Source organism: Poecile atricapillus, chromosome 33, assembly GCF_030490865.1.
Source record: "Poecile atricapillus isolate bPoeAtr1 chromosome 33, bPoeAtr1.hap1, whole genome shotgun sequence".
NCBI classification, from domain to species: domain Eukaryota; kingdom Metazoa; phylum Chordata; class Aves; order Passeriformes; family Paridae; genus Poecile; species Poecile atricapillus.
This window is the reverse complement of record NC_081281.1, coordinates 1,226,548-1,254,501: the sequence shown is the minus strand read 5'-3', so window position 1 is coordinate 1,254,501 and position 27,954 is coordinate 1,226,548. Positions and strand designations below refer to the sequence as shown.

General features: G+C 54.0%; 1 protein-coding gene across 2 annotated transcripts; it reads right to left on the bottom strand.

Annotated features, from left to right (window-relative positions):
* Positions 1-28: 28 nt before the first annotated feature.
* On the bottom strand, positions 29-27,954 carry ZNF687 (zinc finger protein 687). 2 transcript variants are annotated; one of them, XM_058860248.1, is made up of 11 exons: positions 27,778-27,954; positions 19,768-21,877; positions 16,446-16,624; positions 13,663-13,839; positions 8,479-8,641; positions 5,926-6,222; positions 4,808-4,920; positions 3,621-3,753; positions 2,240-2,802; positions 2,125-2,143; positions 29-2,049 (listed from the first exon to the last, which is right to left on the bottom strand). In XM_058860248.1, the coding sequence occupies exons 2-9, from the start codon at positions 21,862-21,864 to the stop codon at positions 2,242-2,244; spliced, it is 3,720 nt and encodes a 1,239-aa protein (XP_058716231.1). In that variant the 5' UTR covers positions 21,865-21,877; positions 27,778-27,954; the 3' UTR covers positions 29-2,049; positions 2,125-2,143; positions 2,240-2,241. The 2 variants fall into 2 exon arrangements, with proteins under 2 accessions (XP_058716231.1, XP_058716230.1); XM_058860247.1 differs by having other exon boundaries at positions 29-1,876.

Sequence of the window (27,954 nt, the reverse complement as noted above, 5' to 3'; positions counted from 1 at the left end):
TTGGAAAATCCCAAAAGGAGCTCAGCAGTTGTTGGGATGGATTTTAGTGTATGATACAACTTTACAGGGAAAGGGGGGAGTTATCCACAGGGAATTCCGGGAATTCCCGGCTTTTCCAGAGGGGGATTTGAGGCGGGAAAAGTTCCCGGATCCCGAGGGAAAGGAGGAGCTGGAAAAAAGCTGGGAAAGGGTTGGGAAAAGGAGCTGGAAAAGCCCCCGGAGCTCGGTCCGGAATTCCGGAGAGGTTTTCCCACTTTTCCCACGGGAAAAATTGGAATTTGGGATTCCAATCCTGGCTGGGATTCCCTGGATCCTTTTTCCAATCCTGGGAATTTTGGGTTGTTGTTCATTCCCAAAGGAAAAATTCCTTTCCCAGTTTTTTTCCCATTTTTTTTTTTCTTCCCAGTTTTCCTTCCCTTTTCCCGATTTTTTCCTCTTTTTTTATTTCTTTCTCCTCCCTCGGGAGTGTCCGAACGTCATTCCCAGGAATCCTCCGGAATTCCCAGGCTCCGGATCCAGGAATTCCTTCCCAGAGCACACCGGGAACGGTTCCCAATGGGGAAAAGAATTCCAGGAAAAAAATTCCAGGAAAAAAATTCCAGGAAAATCAAACAAAAGCCCAAAAAACCCCCAAAATTAAAAAATAAAAAAATTGGATTTTGCTGGAAAAGCTTCCCCGGATCCAGGAATTCCTGGGAAGAGCCCCCAGGAATCCCGGAATTCCCAAATCCTTCCCCCGAATCCGGCGTTTCCCGGGGGTTTTATGTACACGGCGCCAAATCCCGGCCTTGGAGCCCAACCCGGAATTCCGGGAATTCTGAGATTCCCGGGCACGCTGAGGGCTGATCCTGGAATTGTGGGAATTCCGGGATTCCTGGGAATGCTCCGTTCTGCTCGAGGCCGCTTTGGGAGCCAATCCCGGAATCCTGGGAATTCCGGGAATTCTGGGAATGCTCAGTTCTCCTCGGCTGCCTGCTGGGCTCGGATGAAGCCAATCCCAGGAATTCCAGAATCCCAGGGAATTCCCAGGAATCTCAGTTCTCCTCGGCTCCCTGCCGCGCGCGGATGAAGCCAATCCCAGAATCCCAGAATCCCAGGAATCCCAGAATCCCAGAATCCCGGGAATCCTCAGTTCTCCTCGGCTCCCTGCCGCACGCGGATGAAGCCAATCCCAGAATCCCAGAATCCCAGGAATCCCAGAATCCCGGGAATCTCAGTTTTCCTCGGCTCCCTGCCGCGCGCGGATGAAGCCAATCCCAGAATCCCAGAATCCCAGGAATTCCCGGGAATCCTCAGTTTTCCTCGGCTCCCTGCCGCGCGCGGATGAAGCCAATCCCAGAATCCCAGAATCCCAGGAATCCCAGGAATCCCAGAATCCCGGGAATCTCAGTTTTCCTCGGCTCCCTGCCGCGCGCAGATGAAGCCATTCCCAGAATTCCAGAATCCCAGAATCCCAGAACCCCAGGAATTCCCGGGAATGTTCAGTTCTCCTCGGCTCCCTGCCGCGCGCGGATGAACACCAATCCCAGAATCCCAGAATCCCAGGAACTCCAGGAATCCCAGAATCCCGGGAATCCTCAGTTCTCCTCAGCTCCCTGCCGCGCGCGGATGAAGCCATTCCCAGAATCCCGGGAATCTCAGTTCTCCTCGGATGAAGCCAATCCCAGAACTCCAGGAATCCCAGAATCCCAGGAATTCTCAGTTCTCCTCGGCTCCCTGCCGCGCGCGGATGAAGCCAATCCCAGAATCCCAGAATCCCAGGAATCCCAGAATCCCAGAATCCCGGGAATCCTCAGTTCTCCTCGGCTCCCTGCCGCACGCGGATGAAGCCAATCCCAGAATCCCAGAATCCCAGGAATCCCAGAATCCCGGGAATCTCAGTTTTCCTCGGCTCCCTGCCGCGCGCGGATGAAGCCAATCCCAGAATCCCAGAATCCCAGGAATTCCCGGGAATCCTCAGTTTTCCTCGGCTCCCTGCCGCGCGCGGATGAAGCCAATCCCAGAATCCCAGAATCCCAGGAATCCCAGGAATCCCAGAATCCCGGGAATCTCAGTTTTCCTCGGCTCCCTGCCGCGCGCAGATGAAGCCATTCCCAGAATTCCAGAATCCCAGAATCCCAGAACCCCAGGAATTCCCGGGAATGTTCAGTTCTCCTCGGCTCCCTGCCGCGCGCGGATGAACACCAATCCCAGAATCCCAGAATCCCAGGAACTCCAGGAATCCCAGAATCCCGGGAATCCTCAGTTCTCCTCGGCTCCCTGCCGCGCGCGGATGAACGCCATTCCGTGGGTCCGGAAATGCGTTTTCAGGTTGAGCTGACTCTCGAATCCTCTCCCGCAAACTTTGCACTCCAACTTCCCCTGCGCCGCTCCGCCTGTACCTCCTCCGCCTGTTCCTCCGCCTGTACCCCCGGCACCGTCTCCGCTCCCTCGGGAGGCGCTTCCCGGCTCCTCGGCGGGATCCGAGCCTTTCCTCTTCTTGTGGGAGATGAAGCGGTGGCGGCTGAGGGAGCCGGGGGAGGCGAAGCAGAGCCCGCACTCGCGGCACTGTTGGCTGCCGCCTGTTGTCGCTCCGGTGGTCGTTCCGGTTGTTGTTCCGGTTGTCGTCGTCGCGGTGTTGCCGCGGTGCTGGGCCAGGTGCGCCTGGAGCTCGGCGCGGGCGGCGGCGGCGAAGCCGCACTTGCGGCAGCGGAACGGGGCCTTGGGGGGTTTGGGGTGCGGGGTTTGGGAGGGGGGGGTGGTGCTGTCGGGCTCCTCGCTGCACGAATCGTCCGAGGAGAGTTTGCGCTTCCGGCACGGAGCCTGGGAATGAGGGAGAGGAGGGGTCAGAGGGACGGGAATGGGAGGAAATGTTGGGAATTCACGGGAAAACAACCGGGAAATGCCCAGGAAACACCCAGGAAATCCCCTGGAATCCCCCAGAATTCACAGGAAAACACAGGGAACACCCAGGAAACACCCAGGGAACACCCAGGAACCCCCTGGAAATTCCAGGAATTCACAGGAAACACCTGGGAACCTGCCTGGAATTCACAGGAAAACACAGGAAACACCCAGGAAACACCCAGGAACGCCCTGGAACCGCCCAGAATTCACAGGAAAAAACAGGAAACACCGGGAATTCATGGGAAACCACATGGAACGCCCAAGAAATCCCCAGGAAATGCCCAGTATGCCCCTGGAATTCCCAGGAAACCCCCAAGAACCCCCCGGAATTCCCAGGAAAACCCCAAAATTCCCAGGAAACCCCCAAGAACCCCCCGGAATCCCCAGGAACCCCCCGGATTTCCCAGAAATCCCCAGAAATCCCCCGGAATTCCCAGGAACCCCCTGGAATTCCCAGAAAATCCCCCAGGAACCCCCCGGAATCCCCAGGAAATGCCGGAATTCCCAGGAAATGCCGGAATCCCCAGGAAATGCCAGAATTCCCGGGAAATGCCGGAATCCCCAGGAAATGCTGGAATCCCCGGGAACCCCCCAGAATCCCCAGGAAATGCCGGAATTCCCGGGAACCCCCCGTAATCCCCAGGAAATGCTGGAATCCCCGAGAACCCCCCAGAATTCCCAGGAACCCCCCAGAATTCCCGGGAAATGCCGGAATCCCGAGCCCGTGGCGGTACCTGGCCGCCGGCTCCGCGCCCCGCGGGCAGCTCCAGGCCGCGGCCGTCGGCTCCGGAGAGGCCGTGGCGCACCTGGATGTGCTTCTCCAGGATCAGGCGGCTGCTGAACGTTCGCTTCCCCTCCGTGCAGTACCTGCCCCGGAAAAACGGGAATGCTGCCGACGGAATTCCCAAATTCCAGACACTCCCAAACCCCTCTCCTTCCTGGAATTCCGATTCCTGACTTGGGTGGAACGGGTGGGAACCCAGCCCTGAATTCTTTGGGAATTAAACCCCAATCCCTTGGGAATTACATCCTGATCCCTTGGGAATTAAACCTCAATTCTTTGGGAATTAAACCCTGATCCCTTGGGAATTAAACCCCAATCCCTTGGGAATTAAACCCCAATTCTTTGGGAATTAAACCCCAATCCCTTGGGAATTAAACCCTGATCCCTTGGGAATTAAACCTCAATCCCTTGGGAATCAAACCTCAATTCTTTGGGAATTAAACCCTGATCCCTCGGGAATTAAACTGGGAATTGTGGGGATCCTGGGAATTGGGAGGATCCCGGGAATTGGGGGATCCCAGGGACCAGGGGGAATCCCAGGAATTGTGGAATCCCGGGAATGGGGGAATCCCGGGAATTGGGGATCCCAGGAATTGTGGGGATCCCAGGAATTGTGGAATCCCGGGAATTGTGGAATCCCAGGAATGGTGGAATCCCGGGAATGGGGGAATCCCGGGAATGGGGGAATCCCGGGAATTGGGGACCCCAGGAATGGTGGAATCCCGGGAATTGGGGATCCCAGGAATGGGGGGATCCCAGAAATGGGGAATCCCGGGAATGGGGGGATCCCAGAAATGGGGAATCCCGGGAATGGGGGGACCCCAGGAATGGTGGAATCCTGGGAATGGGGGAATCCCGGGAATTGGGGACCCCAGGAATGGTGGAATCCTGGGAATTGTGGAATCCCGGGAATTGTGGAATCCCGGGAATGGGGGAATCCCGGGAATGGGGGAATCCCGGGAATTGTGGACCCCAGGAATTGTGGAATCCCGGGAATGGGGGAATCCCGGGAATTGTGGGGATCCCGGGAATGGGGGGATGCAGGAATTGTGGGGATCCCAGGGATCAGGGGGAATCCTGGGAATGGGGGGATCCCGGGAATTGGGGACCCCAGGAATTGTGGAATCCCGGGAATACCGGCAGGGGTAGACGCGTTTGATGCCCTCGTGGTTGACGCGGACGTGGCGGCGCAGGCTGGGCGCGGAGCAGAAGGAGCGCTCGCACAGGTGGCACGGGAACTTCTTCACCGACTGCGGGAACAGCCAGAGGAAATCCCGGGAAATCCCACGGGAACATCCCCAGGAACATCCCTGGGAATATCCCAGGGAATATCCCGGAAAATCCCCAGGAAAATCTCAAACAAATTCCCAGGAAAATCCCACACAAATCCCCAGGAAAATCCCAGAAAATCCCCAAGAAAATCCCCGAAACAGCCCAGGAAAACCCCGGAAAATCCCCAGGAAAATCCCAGGAAATCCTGAGAAAACCCCAGAAACATCCCAGACAAATCCCCAGGAAAATCCCAGGAAATCCCAGACAAATCCCCAGGAAAACCCCAGAAACATCCCAGGAAAACCCCGGAAAATCCCCCGGGAAAATCCCCGGGAAAATCCCCAGGAAAACCCCAGAAACATCCCAGGAATATCCCAGAAAATCCCCCCGGAAAATCCCAGGAAACCCCAGACAAAAACCCCGGAAAATCCCCAGGAATATCCCCCCAAAAAATCCCAGGAAAATCCCTCACAAATCCCCAGGAAAATCCCAGGAATATCCCGAACAAATTCCCAGGAAAATCCCAGGAATATCCCGAACAAATTCCCAGGAAAATCCCAGACGAAAACCCTGGAAAATCCCCAGGAATATCCCAAACAAATTCCCAGGAAAACCCCACAAACATCCCAGGAAAACCCCGGAAAATCCCGGGAAATCCTGGGAAAACCCCAGAAACATCCCAGACAAATCCCCAGGAAAACCCCAGGAATATCCCAAACAAATCCTGAGGAAAATGCCAGAAACATCCCAGGAAAACCCCAGATAAATCCCAAGAAAACCCTGGGAAAATCCCAGAAAATCCGGGAAAAATCCCTGAGAAAACTCCAAAAAAACCCTGGAAAAATCCCGGAGAAATCCTGAAAAAATCCCAGAGCCGAAATTCCCGCTCCAGCCAAAGGCAAGAACTCAAATTTCCCGCCCCAAACCCCATTCCCGAGGGATTTCCCGGCTGGAATTCCCGGGAATTCCCGCCTTTTTCCCACCTTTCCGTGCTCCCTCTTCATGTGCGCCACGTACTCGTCGCGCTCGGGGAACCACGAGTGGCAAACGCCGCAGGTCCAGCCGCTGCCCTTGGATTTATTCCCGGATTTCCGCTGGAATCGGCTCCGTTTGCTCTTCCTCAGCTCCGGGGAGCTCGGGGGCTCCTCTTCCTCCGTGGAGCTCGAGGATTCCTCGGAATTTTTGGCCACCGGAGCTTCCAGAGGTTCCGGTTTGGGCGTCAGCAGAGCCGGGGATTTCTTGGAGGAGTCGTCCTTGGATTTCGGGGCTTGGTGGGAATTCTGGGAAAGGGGGGATTGGGAATGTTGGAGAGAATCCGTGGAAAAATCGGGGCTGGGGTTTGGGATTTATCCCTGGAATCCCGAAGAAAGCGGGAAAGGGAATCTTGGAATGGTTTGGGATGGAAAAGATCCTTAAATCCCATCCAATCCCACGGGCAGGGACATTCCCGGTGTTCCAGGGGGATCCAGGGGTGGGGAATCCATGGAAAAATCTGGGACAGGATCCAGGATTTATCCCGAAAATCCCAAAGAAAGCAGGAAAGGGAATCTTGGAGTGGTTTGGGATGGAAAAGATCCTTAAATCCCATCCAATCCCAGCCCAATCCCACGGGCATTCCCGGTGTTCCAGGTGGATCCAGGGATGGGGAATCCATGGAAAAATCTGGGACAGGATCCAGGATTTATCCCTGAAATCCCATCTGAGCCAAAACAGGGAATCCTGGAAAACTTTGGGATGGAAAAGATCCCAAAGATCCTTAAAAATCCAGGGTGGGGACATTCCCACCGTGCCAGGGAGCTCCAGGGATGGGGAATCCATGGAAAATCTCCGGCAGGATCCAGGATTTATCCCGAAAATGCCCAAGAAACCAACCCAGGGAATCTTGGAATGGTTTGGGATGGAAAAGATCCTTAAATCCCATCCAATCCCAGCCCAATCCCATGGGCATTCCCGGTGTTCCAGGGGGATCCAGGGGTGGGGAATCCATGGAAAATCTGGGGCAGGATCCAGGATTTATCCCTGAAATCCCATCTGAGCCAAAACAGGGAATCCTGGAAAGCTTTGGGATGGAAAAGATCCCAAAGGTCCTTAAAAATCCAGGGCAGGGACATTCCCGGTGTTCCAGGTGGATCCAGGGATGGGGAATCCATGGAAAATCTCGGGCAGGATCCAGGATTTATCCCGAAAATGCCAAAGAAACCAACCCAGGGAATCCTGGAATGGTTTGGGATGGAAAAGATCCTTAAATCCCATCCAATCCCAGCCCAATCCCACGGGCAGGGACATTCCCGGTGTTCCAGGGGGATCCAGGGATGGGGAATCCATGGAAAAATCTGGGACAGGATCCAGGATTTATCCTGAAAATCCCATCTGAGCCAAAACAGGGAATCCTGGAAAGCTTTGGGATGGAAAAGATCCCAAAGATCCTTAAAAATCCAGGGTGGGGACATTCCCACCGTGCCAGGGGGTCCTGGAGACTCCCAGGGATGGGGAATCCATGGAAAATCTCCGGCAGGATCCAGGATTTATCCCGAAAATCCCAAAGAAACCAACCCAGGGAATCCTGGAATGCTTTGGGATGGAAAAGATCCTTAAATCCCATCCAATCCCAGCCCAATCCCACGGGCAGGGACATTCCCGGTGTTCCGGGGGGATCCAGGGGTGGGGAATCCATGGAAAAATCTCCATCAGGATCCAGGATTTATCCCAAAAATCCCAAAGAAACCAACCCAGGGAATCCTGGAATGGTTTGGGATGGAAAAGATCCTTTGGAAAAATCCCGCCCGGATCCCAGCTCCCGCTTCCCTTCGCTCCCCACCCCATTTCCCCCAATTTTTCCAGGAATTCCGGCATTTTTGGCCAGAATTCCATCATTTTCAGCCGGAATTCCGGCATTCCCGGCTGGAATTCTGTGCTCCTCGAGCAGGGGGTGTTTGAGGGAGCTCTCCCCACCCTCATTTCTCCCGGTTTTTGCCCAGAATTCCATCATTTTTGGCGGGAATTTCACCGTTTTTGCCCAGAATTTCACCGTTTTCGGCCAGAATTTCACCGTTTTCGGCCGGAATTTTGCCATTCCCAGTGGGAATTTTGCCATTCCCAGCTGGAATTTCACCATTCCCGGTGGGAATTCTGAGCTCCTCGAGCAGGGGGTGTTTGAGGGAGCTCTCCCCACCCTCATTTCCCCAGTTTTTTACCCAGAATTTCACCGTTTCTGGCCGGAATTTCACCATTTTTGGCCGGAATTTCGCCGTTTCTGGCTGGAATTTCACCATTCCCGGCGGGAATTTCACCATTCCCGGTGGGAATTCTGAGCTCCTCAAGCAGGGGGTGTTTGAGGGACCTCACCCCACCCTCACTTCCCCCGCTTTTTGCCCAGAATTCCATCGTTTTTGCCCAGAATTTCACCGTTTTCCCCCAGAATTCCATCGTTTTTCCCCAGAATTTCACCGTTTTTGCCCGGAATTTCACCGTTTTTAGCCGGAATTCCGGGATTCCCGTTGGGAATTCCGGGATTCCCGTTGGGAATGGTGTCTGACCTTGAGGTGCTCGAGCATGGTTCGTTTCTGGGCGAAGAGCAGCGGGCAGTGGGGGCAGCGGAAGACGCTGACGCGCTGCGGGAGCAGGTGCTGGTCAAAGTGCGACGAGAGCAGCGGCTTGTGCGTGAACACCGTGTCACACATGGCACACTTGTAAATCAGCCTGGAAAAATCCATGGAAAATCCATGGGAAATCCATGGAAAACCCGTGGGAATCGTCCTGGGAAAATCCCAGAAAAAATCCCAGGAAAAATCCATGGAAATTCCATGGAAATGTCAATGGGAAGCTGTGCGTGAACACCGTGTCACACATGGCACACTTGTAAATCAGCCTGGAAAAATCCATGGAAAATCCATGGGAAATCCATGGAAAACCCATGGGAATCGTCCTGGGAAAAATCCCAGAAAAAATCCCGGGAAAAATCCATGGAAATCCATGGAAATTCCATAGAAATCCAATGGGAATATCGATGGGAATATCGATGGGAAGCTGTGCGTGAACACCATGTCACACATGGCACACTTGTAAATCAGCCTGGAAAAATCCATGGAAAATCCATGGGAATCATTGGAAATCCATGGAAAACCCGTGGGAATTGTCCTGGGAAAAATCCATGAAAAATCCCCCAAAAAATCCATGGAAATGTCAATGGGAAGCTGTGCGTGAACACCGTGTCACACATGGCACACTTGTAAATCAGCCTGGAAAATCCATGGAAAATCCATGGAAAACCCGTGGGAAATCCATGGAAAACCCGTGGGGATCGTCCTGGGAAAAATCCCAGGAAAAATCCATGGAAATTCCATGGAAATGCCATGGGAATATCGATGGGAAGCTGTGCGTGAACACCGTGTCACACACAGCACACTTGTAAATCAGCCTGGAAAAATCCATGGAAAATCCATGGAAAACCCGTGGGAAATCCATGGAAAACCTGTGGGGATCATCCCGGGAAAAATCCCGGGAAAAATCCCGGGAAAAATCCATGGGAATATCAATGGGAAGCTGTGCGTGAACACCGTGTCACACATGGCACACTTGTAAATCAGCCTGGAAAATCCATGGAAAATCCATGGAAAATCCATGGGAAATCCATGGAAAACCCGTGGGGATCGTCCTGGGAAAAATCCCATGAAAAATCCCCCAAAAAATCCATGGAAATTCCATGGAAATGTCAATGGGAAGCTGTGCGTGAACACCGTGTCACACATGGCACACTTGTAAATCAGCCTGGAAAATCCATGGGAAATCCATGGGAATCATTGGAAATCCATGGAAAACCCGTGGGAATTGTCCTGGGAAAAATCCCAGGAAAAATCCCAGGAAAAATCCATGGAAATCCATGGAAATTCCATGGAAATCCAATGGGAATATCGATGGGAAGCTGTGCGTGAACACCGTGTCACACATGGCACACTTGTAAATCAGCCTGGAAAATCCATGGAAAATCCATGGGAATCATTGGAAATCCATGGAAAACCCATGGGAATCGTCCTGGGAAAAATCCCATGAAAAATCCCCCAAAAAAATTCCATGGGAATATCGATGGGAAGCTGTGCGTGAACACCATGTCACACATGGCACACTTGTAAATCAGCCTGGAAAAATCCATGGAAAATCCATGGGAATCATTGGAAATCCATGGAAAACCCGTGGGAATTGTCCTGGGAAAAATCCATGAAAAATCCCCCAAAAAATCCATGGAAATGTCAATGGGAAGCTGTGCGTGAACACCGTGTCACACATGGCACACTTGTAAATCAGCCTGGAAAATCCATGGAAAATCCATGGAAAACCCGTGGGAAATCCATGGAAAACCCGTGGGGATCGTCCTGGGAAAAATCCCAGGAAAAATCCATGGAAATTCCATGGAAATGCCATGGGAATATCGATGGGAAGCTGTGCGTGAACACCGTGTCACACACAGCACACTTGTAAATCAGCCTGGAAAAATCCATGGAAAATCCATGGAAAACCCGTGGGAAATCCATGGAAAACCTGTGGGGATCATCCCGGGAAAAATCCCGGGAAAAATCCCGGGAAAAATCCATGGGAATATCAATGGGAAGCTGTGCGTGAACACCGTGTCACACATGGCACACTTGTAAATCAGCCTGGAAAATCCATGGAAAATCCATGGAAAATCCATGGGAAATCCATGGAAAACCCGTGGGGATCGTCCTGGGAAAAATCCCATGAAAAATCCCCCAAAAAATCCATGGAAATTCCATGGAAATGTCAATGGGAAGCTGTGCGTGAACACCGTGTCACACATGGCACACTTGTAAATCAGCCTGGAAAATCCATGGGAAATCCATGGGAATCATTGGAAATCCATGGAAAACCCGTGGGAATTGTCCTGGGAAAAATCCCAGGAAAAATCCCAGGAAAAATCCATGGAAATCCATGGAAATTCCATGGAAATCCAATGGGAATATCGATGGGAAGCTGTGCGTGAACACCGTGTCACGCATGGCACACTTGTAAATCAGCCTGGAAAAATCCATGGGAAATCCATGGGAAATCCATGGAAAACCCGTGGGGATCGTCCCAGGAAAAATCCCAGAAAAAATCCCAAGAAAAATCCATGGAAATCCATGGAAATTCCATAGAAATCCAATGGGAATATCGATGGGAAGCTGTGTGTGAACACCATGTCACACACGGCACACTTGTAAATCAGCCTGGAAAAATCCATGGAAAATCCATGGGAAATCCATGGAAAACCCGTGGGGATCGTCCTAGGAAAAATCCCGGGAAAAATCCATGGAAATCCATGGGAATCCAATGGGAATATCAATGGGAATATGGATGGGAAGCTGTGCGTGAACACCGTGTCACACATGGCACACTTGTAAATCAGCCTGGAAAATCCATGGAAAATCCATGGGAAATCCATGGGAAATCCATGGAAAACCCGTGGGGATCGTCCTGGGAAAAATCCCATGAAAAATCCCCCAAAAAATCCATGGAAATTCCATGGAAATGTCAATGGGAAGCTGTGCGTGAACACCGTGTCACACATGGCACACTTGTAAATCAGCCTGGAAAAATCCATGGGAAATCCATGGAAAATCCATGGAAAATCCATGGAAAATCCATGGGAAATCCGTGGAAAACCCGTGGGGATCGTCCCAGGAAAAATCCCGGGAAAAATCCATGGAAATCCATGGAAATTCCATAGAAATCCAATGGGAATATCTATGGGAATATCGATGGGAAGCTGTGCGTGAACACCGTGTCACACATGGCACACTTGTAAATCAGCCTGGAAAATCCATGGGAAATCCATGGGAAACCCGTGGGGATTGTCCTGGGAAAATCCCAGGAAAAATCCCAGGAAAAATCCCAGGAAAAATCCCAGGAAAACTCCATGGAAATGCCATGGAAATGTCAATGGGAAGCTGTGCGTGAACACCGTGTCACACATGGCACACTTGTAAATCAGCCTGGAAAATCCATGGAAAATCCATGGAAAATCCATGGGAAATCCGTGGAAAACCCGTGGGGATCGTCCTGGGAAAAATCCCGGGAAAAATCCATGGAAATTCCATGGAAATGTCAATGGGAATATCGATGGGAAGCTGTGCGTGAACACCGTGTCACACATGGCACACTTGTAAATCAGCCTGGAAAAATCCATGGAAAATCCATGGAAAATCCGTGGGAATCATTGGAAATCCATGGAAAACCTGCTTCCTGCTGTTTTCCCGCTGTTTTTCCCGCAGTTTCCCGGTGTTATTCCCGCTGTTTCCCCGTATTATTCCCCGCTGTTTCCCGCTGTTATTCCCGCTGTTTCCCTGTGTCATTCCCGCTGTTTCCCCATGTTACTCCCGCTGTTTCCCCGCAGTTTCCCGCTGTTTTCCCGGTGTTATTCCCCGTGTTATCCCTGCTGTTTCCCTGGTGTTATTCCCGCCGTTTCCCCCTGTTATTCCCACGTTATCCTGGTGTTTCTCCCGGTGTTATTCCCGCCATTTCCCCGTGTTATTCCCGCCGTTATCCCGGTGTTTTTTCCGCCGTTTCCCCCGTTATTCCCGCGTTATCCCAGTGTTTTTCCCACCGTTTCCCCCTGTCATTCCCGCCGTTCCCCCGTGTTATCCCCGCGTTATCCCGCTGTTTTTCCCGCGTTATCCCGCTGTTTTTCCTGCCGTTATCCCGCCGTTTCCCCCACGTTATCCCACTGTTTTTCCCGCCGTTATCCCGGTGTTATCCCGCTGTTTTTCCCTGTGTTCCCCCGTGTTATCCCCACGTTATCCCGCTGTTTTTCCCGCCGTTCCCCCGTTTTTCCCACATTATCCCGCCGTTTCCCCCGCGTTATCCCGCTGTTTTTCCCTGTGTTCTCCTGTGTTATCCCCACGTTATCCCGCCGTTTTTCCCGCCGTTATCCCGCTGTTTTTCCCGCCGTTCCCCCCTGTTTTTCCTGCGTTATCCCGCTGTTTCTCCCGCCTTTATCCCGGTGTTATCCCCGCGTTATCCCGCTGTTATCCCCGCGTTATCCCGCTGTTTTTCCCACGTTATCCCGCTGTTTTTCCCGCGTTATCCCGCTGTTTTTCCCGCGTTATCCCGCTGTTTTTCCCGCCGTTTCCCCGTTATTCCCGCGTTATCCCGGTGTTATCCCCGCGTTATCCCGCTGTTTTTCCCTGTGTTCCCCCCTGTTTTTCCCGGCGTTATCCCGCTGTTATCCCCGCGTTATCCCGCTCTTTTTCCCTGTGTTCCCCCGTGTTATTCCCGTGTTATCCCGCTGTTTTTCCCGCGTTATCCCGCTGTTTTTCCCGGCGTTATCCCGGTGTTTTTCCCGCCGTTATCCTGGTGTTATCCCCGCGTTATCCCGCTGTTTTTCCCGCCATTATTCCCGCTGTTTTTCCCTGTGTTCCCCCCTGTTTCCCCCGCGTTATCCTGGTGTTTTCCCCTTGTTATCCCGCTGTTTTTCCCTGTGTTCCCCCCTGTTATCCCCACGTTATCCCGCCGTTTCCCCCGCGTTATCCCGCTGTTTTTCCCGGTGTTCCCCCATGTTATCCCCGCGTTATCCCGCCGTTTCCCCCGTGTTATCCCCGCGTTATCCCACTGTTATCCCCCCGTTATCCCGCTGTTTTTCCCGCCGTTATCCCGGTGTTATCCCCGCGTTATCCCGCTGTTATCCCCCCGTTATCCCGCTGTTTTTCCCGGCGTTCCGCGGCACTGACTTGGCGGGCTGCGCGCCGCAGGCCGGGTGTTGGGCGCACAGGTGGCCCTGGGCGCTGGGGGAGGATTTGAAGGCCATGGGACACACGGGGCACTTGTGGAAAACCTCGCAGTGCGAGCTCTGGATGTGGGACTTGATGGAATTGACGCCGCCGAACACCACGGAGCAGCTGGGACACCTGCGGGGATCAGAGGGAGACGGCGTTCCAGAGGGATCCGGGAATTCCCAACGGGATCGGGGATTCCCAACGGGATCCGGGAATTCCCAACGGGATCTGGGGTTCCAAAGGGATCCGGGAATTCCCAATGGGATCGGGGGTTCCAAAGGGATTGGGGGTTCCAGAGGGATCCAGGAATTCCCAACGGGATCCGGGAATTCCCAGAGGGATTGGGGATTCCCAATGGGATCAGGGGTTCCAAAGGGATTGGGAAATTCCCAAAGGGATCGGGGGTTCCAAAGGGATCCGGGAATTCCCAACGGGATCTGGGGTTCCAAAGGGATCCGGGAATTCCCAACGGGATCTGGGGTTCCAAAGGGATCCGGGAATTCCCAAAGGGATCGGGGAATTCCCAAAGGGATCAGGGAATTCCCAACGGGGTCAGGGGTTCCAAAGGGATCCGGGAATTCCCAATGGGATCGGGGGTTAAAAAAGGGATCCGGGAATTCCCAATGGGATCGGGCGTTCCAAAGGGATCCGGGAATTCCCAACGGGATCGGGGGTTCCAAAGGGATCCGGGAATTCCCAACGGGATCGGGGGTTCCAAAGGGATCCGGGAATTCCCAACGGGATCCGGGAATTCCCAAAGGGATCGGGGATTCCAAAGAGACTGGGGATTCCAAAGGGATCCGGGAATTCCCAAAAGGATCAGGAAATTCCCATTGGGATTGGGGAATTTCCAATGGAATTTGGGGTTCCAAAGGGATCAGGAAATTCCCAATGGGATCGGGGGTTCCAAAGGGATCACGGATTCCAAAGGGAGACAAAGTTGGCCAGCAGGAAATTCCCACCCCAGAACTCCCAGGATTCCCAGCATTCCTGCGATTCCCGGAATTCCAGAATTCCCAGAATTCCCGAATTCCCGGAATTCCCGGGATTACCTGTACCCCACCCTGCGGGAGAAGTGCAGGCAGGATTCCCGCAGGTGGCTCTGGAAGTTGGCCAGCAGGAAATTCCCACCCCAAATTCCCGGTTATTCCTGGCATTCCCGGGATTCCTGCGATTCCCAGAATTCCCAGAATTCCCGAATTCCCGTAATTCCCGGGATTACCTGTATCCCACCCTGCGGGAGAAGTGCAGGCAGGATTCCCGCAGGTGGCTCTGGAAGTTGGCCAGCAGGAAATTCCCACCCCAAATTCCCGGTTATTCCTGGCATTCCCGGGATTCCTGGCATTCCCAGAATTCCCAGAATTCCCAGAATTCCCGAATTCCCGTGATTCCCGGGATTACCTGTACCCCACCCTGCGGGAGAAGTGCAGGCAGGATTCCCGCAGGTGGCTCTGGAAGTTGGCCAGCAGGAAATTCCCACCCCAGAACTCCCGGAATTCCCACCCCAGAATTCCTGTGATTCCCAGAATTCCCAGAATTCCCGAATTCCCGGGATTACCTGTACCCCACCCTGCGGGAGAAGTGCAGGCAGGATTCCCGCAGGTGGCTCTGGAAGTTGGCCAGCAGGAAATTCCCACCCCAAATTCCCGGTTATTCCTGGCATTCCCGGGATTCCTGGCATTCCCAGAATTCCCAGAATTCCCAGAATTCCCGAATTCCCGGGATTACCTGTACCCCACCCTGCGGGAGAAGTGCAGGCAGGATTCCCGCAGGTGGCTCTGGAAGTTGGCCAGCAGGAAATTCCCACCCCAAATTCCCGGTTATTCCCGGAATTCCCACCCCAGAATTCCCAGAATTCCCAGAATTCCCGTGATTCCTGGGATTACCTGTATCCCACCCTGCGGGAGAAGTGCAGGCAGGATTCCCGCAGGTGGCTCTGGAAGTTGGCCAGCAGGAAATTCCCACCCCAAATTCCCGGTTATTCCCGGTTATTCCCGGTTATTCCCGGGGTTCCCGGGATTCCAGAATTCCCAGAATTCCCGAATTCCCGTGATTCCCGGGATTACCTGTACCCCACCCTGCGGGAGAAGTGCAGGCAGGATTCCCGCAGGTGACTCTGGAAGTTGGCCAGCAGGAAATTCCCACCCCAAATTCCCGGTTATTCCCGGCATTCCCGGGATTCCTGCGATTCCCAGAATTCCTGCGATTCCCAGAATTCCCAGAATTCCCGGAATTCCCGAATTCCCGGGATTACCTGTATCCCACCCTGCGGGAGAAGTGCAGGCAGGATTCCCGCAGGTGGCTCTGGAAGTTGGCCAGCAGGAAATTCCCACCCCAAATTCCTGGAATTCCCAGAATTCCCACCCCAGAATTCCCAGAATTCCCAAATTCCCAGGATTCCCGGGATTACCTGTACCCCACCCTGCGGGAGAAGTGCAGGCAGGATTCCCGCAGGTGGCTCTGGAAGTTGGCCAGCAGGAAATTCCCACCCCAAATTCCTGGAATTCACGGAATTCCCACCCCAGAATTCCCGGTTATTCCCAGAATTCCCAGAATTCCCGTGATTCCCGGGATTACCTGTATCCCACCCTGCGGGAGAAGTGCAGGCAGGATTCCCGCAGGTGGCTCTGGAAGTTGGCCAGCAGGAAATTCCCACCCCAAATTCCCTGTTATTCCTGGCATTCCCGGGATTCCTGCGATTCCCAGAATTCCCGAATTCCCGTGATTCCCGGGATTACCTGTATCCCACCCTGCGGGAGAAGTGCAGGCAGGATTCCCGCAGGTGGCTCTGGAAGTTGGCCAGCAGGAAGTTGCCGCCGCACTCGGGGCACACGTGGGGCGGGCGGCTGCGGTGCATGCGCTGGTGCGCGCTGAAGCTGCAGCGGTTGGCCAGGATCATGGGACACGCCGAGCACACCTGAGCGGGGGAAAAACGGGAATTCTGGGAATTCTGGGAATTCCGGGAATTCCGGGGTCTGGGATGGTGAAAAAATCCAGGGAGGATTCGGTGGGAAGCAAAGGGTGGGGGAGTTATGGGAGGGTTTGGTAAGGAAGGGGTTAAAAATGGGGACGGGGAATTCCCAACGGGATCAGGATCCCAAAAAGTTCTGGGAAAATTCCAAACGAAATCAGGATCCCAAAAAGTTCTGGGGAATTTCCAACAGGATCAGGATCCCAGAAAGTTCTGGGGAATTCCCAACGGGATCAGGATCCCAGAAAGTTCTGGGGAATTCCCAACAGGATCAGGATCCCAAAAAGTTCTGGGGAATTCCTGATGGGATCAGGATCCCAAAATATTCTGGGGAATTCCCAACGGGATCAGGATCCCAGAAAGTTCTGGGGAATTCCCAACGGGATCAGGATCCCAGAAAGTTCTGGGGAATTCCCAATGAAATCAGGATCCCAAAAAGTTCTGGGGAATTTCTGATGGGATCAGGATCCCAGAAAGTTCTGGGGAATTCCCAACAGGATCAGGATCCCAAAAAGTTCTGGGGAATTCCTGATGGGATCAGGATCCCAAAATATTCTGGGGAATTCCCAACGGGATCAGGATCCCAGAAAGTTCTGGGGAATTCCCAACGGGATCAGGATCCCAGAAAGTTCTGGGGAATTCCCAATGAAATCAGGATCCCAAAAAGTTCTGGGGAATTTCTGATGGGATCAGGATCCCAGAAAGTTCTGGGGAATTCCCAACAGGATCAGGATCCCAAAAAGTTCTGGGGAATTCCCAATGAAATCGGGATCCCAGAAAGTTCTGGGAAAATTCCAAACGAAATCAGGATCCCAAAAAATTCTGGGGAATTCCCGACAGGATCAGGATCCCAAAATATTCTGGGGAATGGGGAATTTCTGACGGGATCAGGATCCCAAAAAGTTCTGGGGAATTCCCAACGGGATCAGGATCCCAAAAAAATCTGGGGAATGAATTCCAACAGGATCAGGATCCCAAAAAATTCTGGGAAAATTCCCAACAGGATCAGGATCCCAAAATGTTCTGGGGAATTCCCAACGGGATCAGGATCCCAGAAAGTTCTGGGGAATTCCCAATGAAATCGGGATCCCAGAAAGTTCTGAGGAATTCCCAACAGGATCAGGATCCCAAAAAGTTCTGGGAAAATTCCCAATGAAATCAGGATCCCAAAAAGTTCTGGGGAATTCCCAACGGGATCAGGATCCAAACATGACTGGGGAGATCCCAGTGGGGACTGGGATGGGATGGATCAGGATGGAGCTGCTGGGATGGGATGGGATGGGATGGGATGGGATGGGATGGGATGGGATGGGATGGGATGGGATGGGATCCATGGGATTTATGGGATCCATGGGAGTTATGGGATGGGATGGGATGGAATGGGATTTATGGGATGGGATTGATGGGATGGGATTTATGGGATTTATGGGATGGGATGGGATGGGATGGGATGGGATCCATGGGATGGGATGGGATGGGATTTATGGGATGGGATGGGATGGGATGGGATCCATGGATGGATGTTCCCACTGTCCTCTCACCTTCTCCCACCTCCTCAACCATCTCCCAGCATCTCCTGCCACCTTCCACCCTCTCCCACCATGTCCCACCTTCTCCTCATGATGTCCCACGACCTTCTCACCACCTCCCCACCTTCTTCTCATGATGTCCCAAACTTCCCACCATGTCCCACCCTCTCCCACCATGTCCCACCCTCTTCTCCTCATGATGTCCCACCACTCTCCCACCATCTCCCACCCTCTCCCACCATGTTCCACCTTCTCCTCATGATGTCCCACCATGTTCTCACCACCTTCCACTGCTCTCCCACCCTCTCCCACCATGTCCCACCCTCTTCTCCTCATGATGTCCCACACTTCCCACCATGTCCCACCTTCTCCAACCTTCTTCCTTTCTTCTCCTGATGTTCCACCACTTTCTCATCACCTTCCCATTACTCTCCCACCTTCTTCCCTTCTTCTCACGATGCCTCACCATCTCCCACCTTCTCATGATGTTCCACCTCCTTCTCACCACCTCCCCACCATGTCCCACCTTCTTCTCATGATGTCCCACACTTCCCACCATCTCCCACCTTCTCCCACCACCTTCCCACTGCTCTCCCACCTTCTTCCCACCATGTCCCACCTTCTCACCACCTCCCCACCACCTCCCACCTTCTTCTCATGATGTCCCACCACCTTCCCACCATCTCCCACCTTCTCATGATGTCCCACCACCTTCTCACCACTTCCCCACCACGTCCCACCTTCTTCTCATGATGTCCCACACTTCCCACCATATCCCACCTTCTCCCACCACCTTCCCACTGCTCTCCCACCTTCTTCCCACCATGTCCCACCTTCTCACCACCTCCCCACCACCTCCCACCTTCTTCTCATGATGTCCCACCACCTTCTCACCATCTCCCACCATGCCCCACCTTCTTCCTCTCTTCTTATGATGTCCCACCTTCTTCTCATGATGTCCCACCACTCTCCAACCATCTCCCACCATGTCCCACCTTCTTCTCATGATGTCCCACACTTCCCACCATATCCCACCTTCTCCCACCACTCTCCCACTGCTCTCCCACCTTCTTCCTCTCTTCTTATGATGTCTCACCACCTTCTCACCATCTCCCACCTTATCCCACCCTCTTCTCATGATGTTCCACCACCCTCTCACCACCTTCCCACTCCTCTCCCACCTTGTTCCACCATGTCCCACCTTCTTCTCATGATGTCCCACCACTCTCCAACCATCTCCCACCATGTCCCACCTTCTTCCTCTCTTCTTATGATGTCCCACCTTCTTCTCATGATGTCCCACCACCTTCCCACCATCTCCCACCTTCTCCCACCACTCTCCCACTGCTCTCCCACCTTCTTCCTTTCTTCTCACGATGTCCCACCACCTTCTCACCACCTCCCCACCATCTCCCACCTTCTTCCTCTCTTCTTATGATGTCCCACCTTCTTCTCATGATGTCCCACCACTCTCCAACCATGTCCCCCCATGTCCCACCTTCTTCTCATGATGTCCCACCACCTCCCCACCATCTCCCCGCACCGTGTCCCGTCTCTCACCGTGCTTCCTCCTCCCGCCGTCACCTGCTGGAAATGCGCCGCCAGCCCGGCCTTGTCCTTGCACTGCTCCTTACACTCCAAACACCTGAAGCAGCTGTAGCTGCTCTGCTCCGTCCCCAAGGGCAGCACCGCCGTTTCCTGCGCCGCCGCCGCCGCCGCCGCCGCCGCGCTCCCTCCTTCCGCCGCCGCCACCGCCAGCAGCGGCGTCACGTCGGGCTGCCCGATCATCTGCTCCAGCGCCACCGGCCGCATCACCAGATGCGAGCACTGCATCACCAAACCCTTGTCCTTGTGCTCGCGGGCGTGCAGCAGCAGGCTGCACTTGTTGAAGAACACCAAGCGCTTGGCGCAGTGGTTGCAGGTGACCTCGATGCGCATGCTGCGCCGGTCGTAGTGCCGCGCCAGGCTGCGCTCCAGCGCGAAGGCGTCGCCGCACTCCAGGCAGCGGTAGCCGGCGGGCGGCAGCGCCAGGCTGGACTCGGCGGGCGGGCTCAGGTTGGGCCGGTAGGTGGGCAGAGGGTTTTTACCGTTGAGGATTTTGTTGAACGCCTCCACCAGGCTGGATTGGCTGCGGGAGATGACGGTGCCGGCCACGCCGGGCGCCGATTTCGCCGCCGCGCCGCCGCCGCCGCCGCCGTCGGATTTGGCGGCGCCGTTGGTTTTGGGGAGGGGTTGCGGCACCAAGCTGAGGATGTTTTTAGCCACGGATTTGCCGCTCTTTGCCGGGAGCGCGGCGGATTTCTGCTGGGCCACGCTGGCGGCGATCAGCATGGCGCTGCTGGCGCTCTGGATGGTGGCCACCGGCAGCACCGTGCCCTTCAGCTTGGTGCCGTTGCCCAGCTGCACGCTCACCGTCCTGGGCCCTTCCGCGCCCTTCGGAGCGCCGGGGAGCTCCGGCTTTTCCCTGGGCGCCGCCTCCGCCGGGAATTCCGAGGATTCCTGGGAATTCTGCTGGCTCAGGGTGGCGGCGGAGGGCGGCTCCGAGTCCGAGGAGACCCTGGTGACCGTCCTGGTGATGCTGCCGCAGGAGGTTTTGATGGTTTTGATGCGGACTTTGAGCGGCCGCGAGGAGCTGGAGGAGGGCGAGTTGGTGTTTTCTTCCTCCTCCTCCTCCTCCTCTTCCTCCTCCTCCTCCTCCTCCTCGCCGCTGGAAACGCTGCCGGGGCTCCCCATGGATTTCTCCAGCATTTCCCGCTCTTCCTTCAGGGAGAGCTGCTTGGGAGAGGGCGGGATGGGAATTCCCGGAGAGGAGAAAGATTCCCGAGGGCTCCCGGGCGAGCGTTTGACCTCGGCGCCGCCGCCGCCGCCGCCGTCCGGCGCCGCCGCGTCCGATCCCGGCCACGGCGCGGCGGGAGAATCCTCGGCGGCGGAATAACGGACGCTGACGGATTTCAGGTGATCCAACACCGAGCCCTTGGGGCTGGAGCTCCTGCCCGGAGCCTCCTCCGAGTCCGATTCCTCCTTCTTGATGCGGGCAACGGGGTGGGATCCCTCGCCGGCCGCTCCCGCCCGGAACGGCGCCGGGAAAGGCGGATCCAGCCCCTCCGAGGATTCTCCCAGGGATCTCTTGGGATCCACGGCCGGGGTTGGGGACGGAGCCAGCGAGGGCACAGCCAGGGATTTCTCCTTGCCTTTACATTCCCGGGATCTGTCGATCAAATTGGCGCCGTCCTCGTTGGGATCGGGGCTGAAATGCGAGAACAAATCCAAAGCCTTGGAATTCTTCTCCTTGCCCCAGCACTCCCCGTTGGGAGGCGCCTCCCCGGAGCGGGAATTGGGCGATCTGGGAACGTCGGGAGCTCCGAATCCGTTCTGGAGGAGCCTCGGGGCCATCCCGTGCCCCTCCTTCCCTCGGGAATCCAAGTTTTCCAGCTGCTCCGGGCACACGGTGTTCTTGACGATGACGCTGACGGCCGAGATGTCCGGGTGGGGCAGGACGTGCTCGGCGGCGCCGGCGGCTCCGGCGTCTCCCGGGATTTGTTTCCCGTGGGATTCGGGATCCTCGTGGTGGGAGTGGATGGCCTCGTTGGCGTCGATGTCGGGGATGTCGAAGGCGGCCAAGAGGTCGTCGAAATCCGGGGTTTTCATGTCCCCCATGGCTGGGAATGAGCTGGAAAAGCAGAAAAAAGGGGATGAGGGTGTTGGGAATTTTGGGTTTTCCCAGTGGGAATTGCTGGGTTTCCAGCCCCAAAAATCCCGGGAATCCCGATGTTCCGAAGCCTTTTCCCGTTCCTGGTTTATCTCCCAGAATTCCCATTAATTTTCCATTCCGTTCTAATTCCCATTCCTTTCCTGCTCCGTTTTATTTCTATTTCTTTTCCATTTTGTTCCTGTTTTTATTCCATTCCCATTCCAGTTTATTCCTATTCCCGTTCCATTTCCATCCCATTCATTTCCCATCCCATCCCAAACATCTCCTCTCCATCTCAAAAATCCCCCTTTTATCCCAAAAATCCTCATTCCCATCCCAAATATTCCCCTTTTATCCCAAAAATCCCCATTCCAATCCCAAAAATCCCCATTCCAATCCCAAAAATTCCCCTTTCATCCCAAAAATCCCCATTCCAATCCCAAATCCCCCCCTTTATCCCAAAAATCCCCATTCCAATCCCAAAAATCCCCATTCCCATCCCAAATATTCCCCTTTTGTCACAAAAATCCCCATTCCCACCCCAAATCCCCCCCTTTTATCCCAAAAATCCTCATTCCCATCCCAAATATTCCCCTTTTATCCCAAAAATCCTCATTCCCATCCCAAATATTCCCCTTTTATCCCAAATATCCTCATTCCCATCCCAAATATTCCCCTTTTGTCACAAAAATCCCCATTCCAATCCCAAATCCCCCCCTTTTATCCCAAAAATCCCCATTCCCATCCCAAATCCCCCCCTTTTATCCCAAAAATCCCCATTCCCATCCCAAATATTCCCCTTTTATCCCAAAAATTCCCATTCCAATCCCAAAAATCCCCATTCCAATCCCAAAAATTCCCCTTTCATCCCAAAAATCCCCATTCCCATCCCAAATCCCCCCCTTTTATCCCAAAAATCCTCATTCCCACCCCAAATATTCCCCTTTTATCCCAAAAATCCCCATTCCCACCCCAAATCCCTCCCTTTTATCCCAAAAATCCTCATTCCCATCCCAAATATTCCCCTTTTATCCCAAAAATTCCCATTCCAATCCCAAATCCACCCCTTTTATCCCAAAAATCCCCATTCCAATCCCAAAAATTCCCCTTTCATCCCAAAAATCCCCATTCCCACCCCAAATCCCCCCCTTTTATCCCAAAAATCCTCATTCCCATCCCAAAAATTCCCCTTTCATCCCCAAAATCCCCATTCCAATCCCAAAAATTCCCCTTTTATCCCAAAAATCCTCATTCCCACCCCAAATCCCCCCCTTTTATCCCAAAAATCCCCATTCCAATCCCAAAAATCCCCATTCCAATCCCAAAATCCCCATTCCAATCCCAAAAATCCCCATTCCAATCCCAAAAATTCCCCTTTCAACCCAAAAATCCCCATTCCAATCCCAAATCCCCCCCTTTTATCCCAAAAATTCCCCTTTTATCCCAAAAATCCCCATTCCCACCCCAAAAATTCCCTTCCCAGCCCGGCTGCCGATTCCTCTCCTGAATTCCCAGAATTGCTGGGAAAGCCTCGGGATCTGTCACATCCCAGGGACAATTCCCTGGAATTCCAGAATTCCAGCAGGCCTGGAAGCTCCATGGAATTTGGGGGTTTTTAGGGAAAAATCTCCTTTCATGAGGAGGGGTTTTATTCCCACAGTTTTTCCAGCTTGGAAAACTGGGAAGAGCCATGGATCCAGCCCTGAATTCCCGCTGGGTTTGAGGCCTCTGGAAAACCCCCCCGGAGCTGGTGGAATTCCATGGATTTTTCCTCTGGAATGTGCCCCAGGAGAGGCCTTTTCCTTCCCAAATCCCCTTTTTTTTCCTGCCCTTTTATCCCATGAAAAGCCTCCCCAGGTAGGGAATGAATCCTTTGGAAAAGCCGGGAATTGTTGGAATTGTTTTGGGGGGGGAGGGAATTTCGCTCTTTGTCCTTTCCCATTCACATCCAAATCCTTGGGAATGTCTGGGATGGATCCAGGATTTCCCCAGCCCAATTCCTTCTTCCTGTGACCCCAATCCAAGGGTTTTTTTGGGAATGAGCACACCCAGGCCTGGAGGATCCAAAAGGAGCCGGGTGGGTTTGGAAAATCCTTCCTGGCTCAGTTTCCCGTGGAAAAGGAAAAGCAGGAGAGCCACAAACGGGGAGAGATCATCCCAAAAAATCCACCCGTGGCAAATCCTGGTTTCCAAACTGATCCCAAACTGCTCACATGGATCCCAAATTCCTCACACTGATCCCAAACTCCTGATCCCAATCCCAAACTCCTCACACAGATCCCAAACTGCTCACACGGATCCCAAACTCCTGATCCCAATCCCAAACTCCTCACACAGATCCCAAACTGCTCACACGGATCCCAAATTCCTCACACTGATCCCAAACTCCTGATCCCAATCCCAAACTCCTCACACAGATCCCAAACTGCTCACACGGATCCCAAATTCCTCATCCCAATCCCAAATTCCTGATCCCAAACTCCCCATCCCCATCAAGCCCCGATCCCAAAATCTCCATCCCAATCCTAAATCCCTGATCCCAAACTCCCCATCCTGATCCCAAACTCCTCATCCCAATCCCAAACTCCCAATCCCAAACTCCCATCCCAAACTCCCCATCCCAAACTCCCCATCCCAAACTCCCCATCTCAACCCTAAATCCTCAACTCCAACCCATCCCAAACTCCTGATCCCAAATTTCCCATCCCAAACTCGTGATCCCAAACTCCCCATCCCAATCCTAAATCCCCGATCCCAAACTCCTGATCCCAAACTCCTGATCCCACTCTCCCCATCCCAATCCTAAATCCCCCATCCCAAACTCCTCATCCCCATCCCAAACTCCTGATCCCACTCTCCCCATCCTGATCCCAAACTCCCCATCCCAATCCTAAATCCCTGATCCCAAACTCCCCATCCCAATCCTAAATCCCTGATCCCAAACTCCCCATCCCAACCCTAAATCCCTGATCCCAAACTCCCCATCCCAACCCTAAATCCCTGATCCCAAACTCCCCATCCCGATCCCAGACTCCCCATCCTGATCCCAAACTCCCGATCCCAAACTCCCCATCCCAATCCTAAATCCCTGATCCCAAACTCCTCATCCCCATCCCAAACTCCTGATCCCAAACTCCCGATCCCACCCTCCCCATCCCACTCTCCCCATCCCAATCCTAAATCCCCGATCCCAAACTCCTGATCCCAAACTCCCGATCCCACTCTCCCCATCCCAATCCTAAATCCCCGATCCCAAACTCCTGATCCCAAACTCCCGATCCCACTCTCCCCATCCCAATCCTAAATCCCCGATTCCAAACTCCTGATCCCAAACTCCTGATCCCAAACTCCCCATCCCAATCCTAAATCCCCCATCCCAAACTCCTGATCCCAAACTCCCAATCCCAAACTCCCCATCCCAATCCTAAATCCCCCATCCCAAACTCCTGATCCCAAACTCCTGATCCCAATCCTAAATCCCCCATCCCAAACTCCCAATCCCACTCTCCCCATCCCAATCCTAAATCCCCCATCCCAAACTCCCCATCCCAATCCTAAATCCCCCATCCCAAACTCCTGATCCCAAACTCCTGATCCCAATCCTAAATCCCCCATCCCAAACTCCCAATCCCACTCTCCCCATCCCAATCCTAAATCCCCCATCCCAAACTCCCCATCCCAATCCTAAATCCCCGATCCCAAACTCCCGCTCCCCCCGTGCCGCTCCCGCCCCCATCCCGGCGCAGCTGCCGAGGGATCCGTGTGGGATTAAATTCCCAGGATTTGGAGGGAATTAATTCCCGACCATCTGCCGGCCCCGGAGCCGCGGCACCGCCCGGGGCTGGCCCCGATCCCTCCATCCCACAAATCCCAAAATCCTGACATTCCCAACGGGAACGGGAACGGAGGCTTCGGGGATTCCCCATTTTCCCAGGGTGGGAAAATGGGGATGGGGCTGGGCAGGGATTCCGTGGGATTTTGGGGTTTTCCCAAATATTCAGGATCTCAAGGTCCCCATCCCCACCCCAAGGTCCCAATCTCAAATTCCCCATCCCAATCCCAAACTCCCCATCCCAAATTCCCCATCCCAAACTCCCCAATCCCAAACTCCCCATCCCAAATTCCCCATCCCAAATTCCCCATCCCAAACTCCCCATCCCAAATTCCCCGTCCCAAATTCCCCGTCCCAAATTCCCCAATCCCAAACTCCCCATCCCAAATTCCCCAATCCCAAACTCCCCATCCCAAATTCCCCATCTCAATCCCAAACTCCCCATCCCAAATTCCCCAATCCCAAATTCCCCAATCCCAAATTCCCCAATCCCAAACTCCCCATCCCAAATTCCCCAATCCCGAACTCCCCATCCTGAATTTCCCATCCTGATCCCAAACTCCCCATCCCAAATTCCCCAATCCCAAGCTCCCCATCCCTGTCCCGAATTTCCCATCTCAATCCCAAACTCCCCATCCCGAATTTCCTGTCCTGATCCCAAATTCCCCATCCCAAATTCCCCAATCTCAAATTCCCCAATCCCAAATTCCTCATCTCAATCCCAAATTTCCCATCCCAAATTCCCCATCCCGAATTTCCCATCCTGATCCCAAATTCCCCAATCCCAAGCTCCCCATCCCTGTCCCGAATTTCCCATCTCAATCCCAAACTCCCCATCCCGAATTTCCTGTCCTGATCCCAAATTCCCCATCCCAAATTCCCCAATTCCAAATTCCCCATCTCAATCCCAAATTTCCCATCCCAAACTCCCCATCCCGAATTTCCCATCCTGATCCCAAACTCCCCAATCCCAAACTCCCCATCCCTGTCCCGAATTTCCCATCTCAATCCCAAACTCCCCATCCCGAATTTCCCAATCCCAAATTCCCCAATCCCAAACTCCCCATCCCGAATTTCCCATCCTGATCCCAAACTCCCCATCCTGAATTTCCCATCCTGATCCCAAATTCCCCAATCCCAAACTCCCCATCCCTGTCCCGAATTTCCCATCTCAATCCCAAACTCCCCATCCCAAATTTCCTGTCCTGATCCCAAATTCCCCATCCCAAACTCCCCAATCCCAAACTCCCCATCCCGAATTTCCCGTCCTGATCCCAAATTCCCCAATCCCAAACTCCCAATTCCCAGACTCCTCACACTGACCCCAAATTCCCAATCCCAAATTCCCAATCCCAAATTCCCAATCCCAAATTCTGGGAAGGAGAGGACGGAGGAAGGACCGAGCCCTCTCAAAATCCCAGGATTTGGGATTTGGGGAAGGGCTGCCCGTGACCCCCCAAAATTCCAGGATCGAGGATCGGGGGTGGGAATGATCCTGATCCCCACAAATCCCGGGCATTTCTTTTTGTGGAAAAACCCGAAGATAACCCCTGAAAATCCCGGGATTTCGGATGGGAGGGGAGTGACCGAGACCCTCCAAAATCCCGGGATTTCAGAGGGAAAAGATGACGATGATCCCCAAAAATCCCGGGATTTTTTTAGTCGGAAAGAAGCGACCGTGACCCTCCAAAATTCCGGGAATGGGAGGGGAACGATCACGACCCCCAAAAATCCCGGGATTTTGGGAGGGAAGAGGTGACGATGACCCCCCCAAATCCCGGGATTTTGGGAGGGAAGAGGTGACGATGACCCCTCCAAATCCCGGGATTTTGGGAGGGAAGAGGTGACGATGACCCCCCCAAATCCCGGGATTTTTGGGAGGGAAGAGGTGACGATGACCCCTCCAAATCCCGGGATTTTTGGGGGTTGTTCCCGTCCCTTTCCCCCCTCAGGCCGGGCCCCCTCAGGCCGCGTTTCCCGCCCAGGCCTCGCCCCCCCCTCAGGCCTTGACCCCCTCAGGCCTCTCCCGCCCCTCAGGCCCCGCTACCTGGAGCCGCGCTCGGGGGCCGCTCCCCGGCTGCCGCTGCCCGCTTCTCGATGCCGCTCCTCGATGCCGTTCCCGGTTCCCGGTTCCCGATCCCGGTTCCCGATCCCGGTCCCGTTCGGGCCCCTCAGCGGCGCCGCTTCCTCTCCGCCACTTCCTGCTTGGGCCCCCACGGCCCCG

Bases quoted from the DNA above. Each gene is read 5' to 3' on its own strand.
- ZNF687 (XM_058860248.1), bottom strand. From the start codon at position 21,864: ATGGGGGACATGAAAACCCCGGATTTCGACGACCTCTTGGCCGCCTTC. The intron at 16,625-19,767 runs GTGAGAGACGGG...TCCCCCGCTCAG, and splicing joins CGGCGGGAGGAGGAAGCACG to GTGTGCTCGGCGTGTCCCAT. The intron at 2,803-3,620 runs GTACCGCCACGG...CCTCATTCCCAG, and splicing joins GGCGCGGAGCCGGCGGCCAG to GCTCCGTGCCGGAAGCGCAA.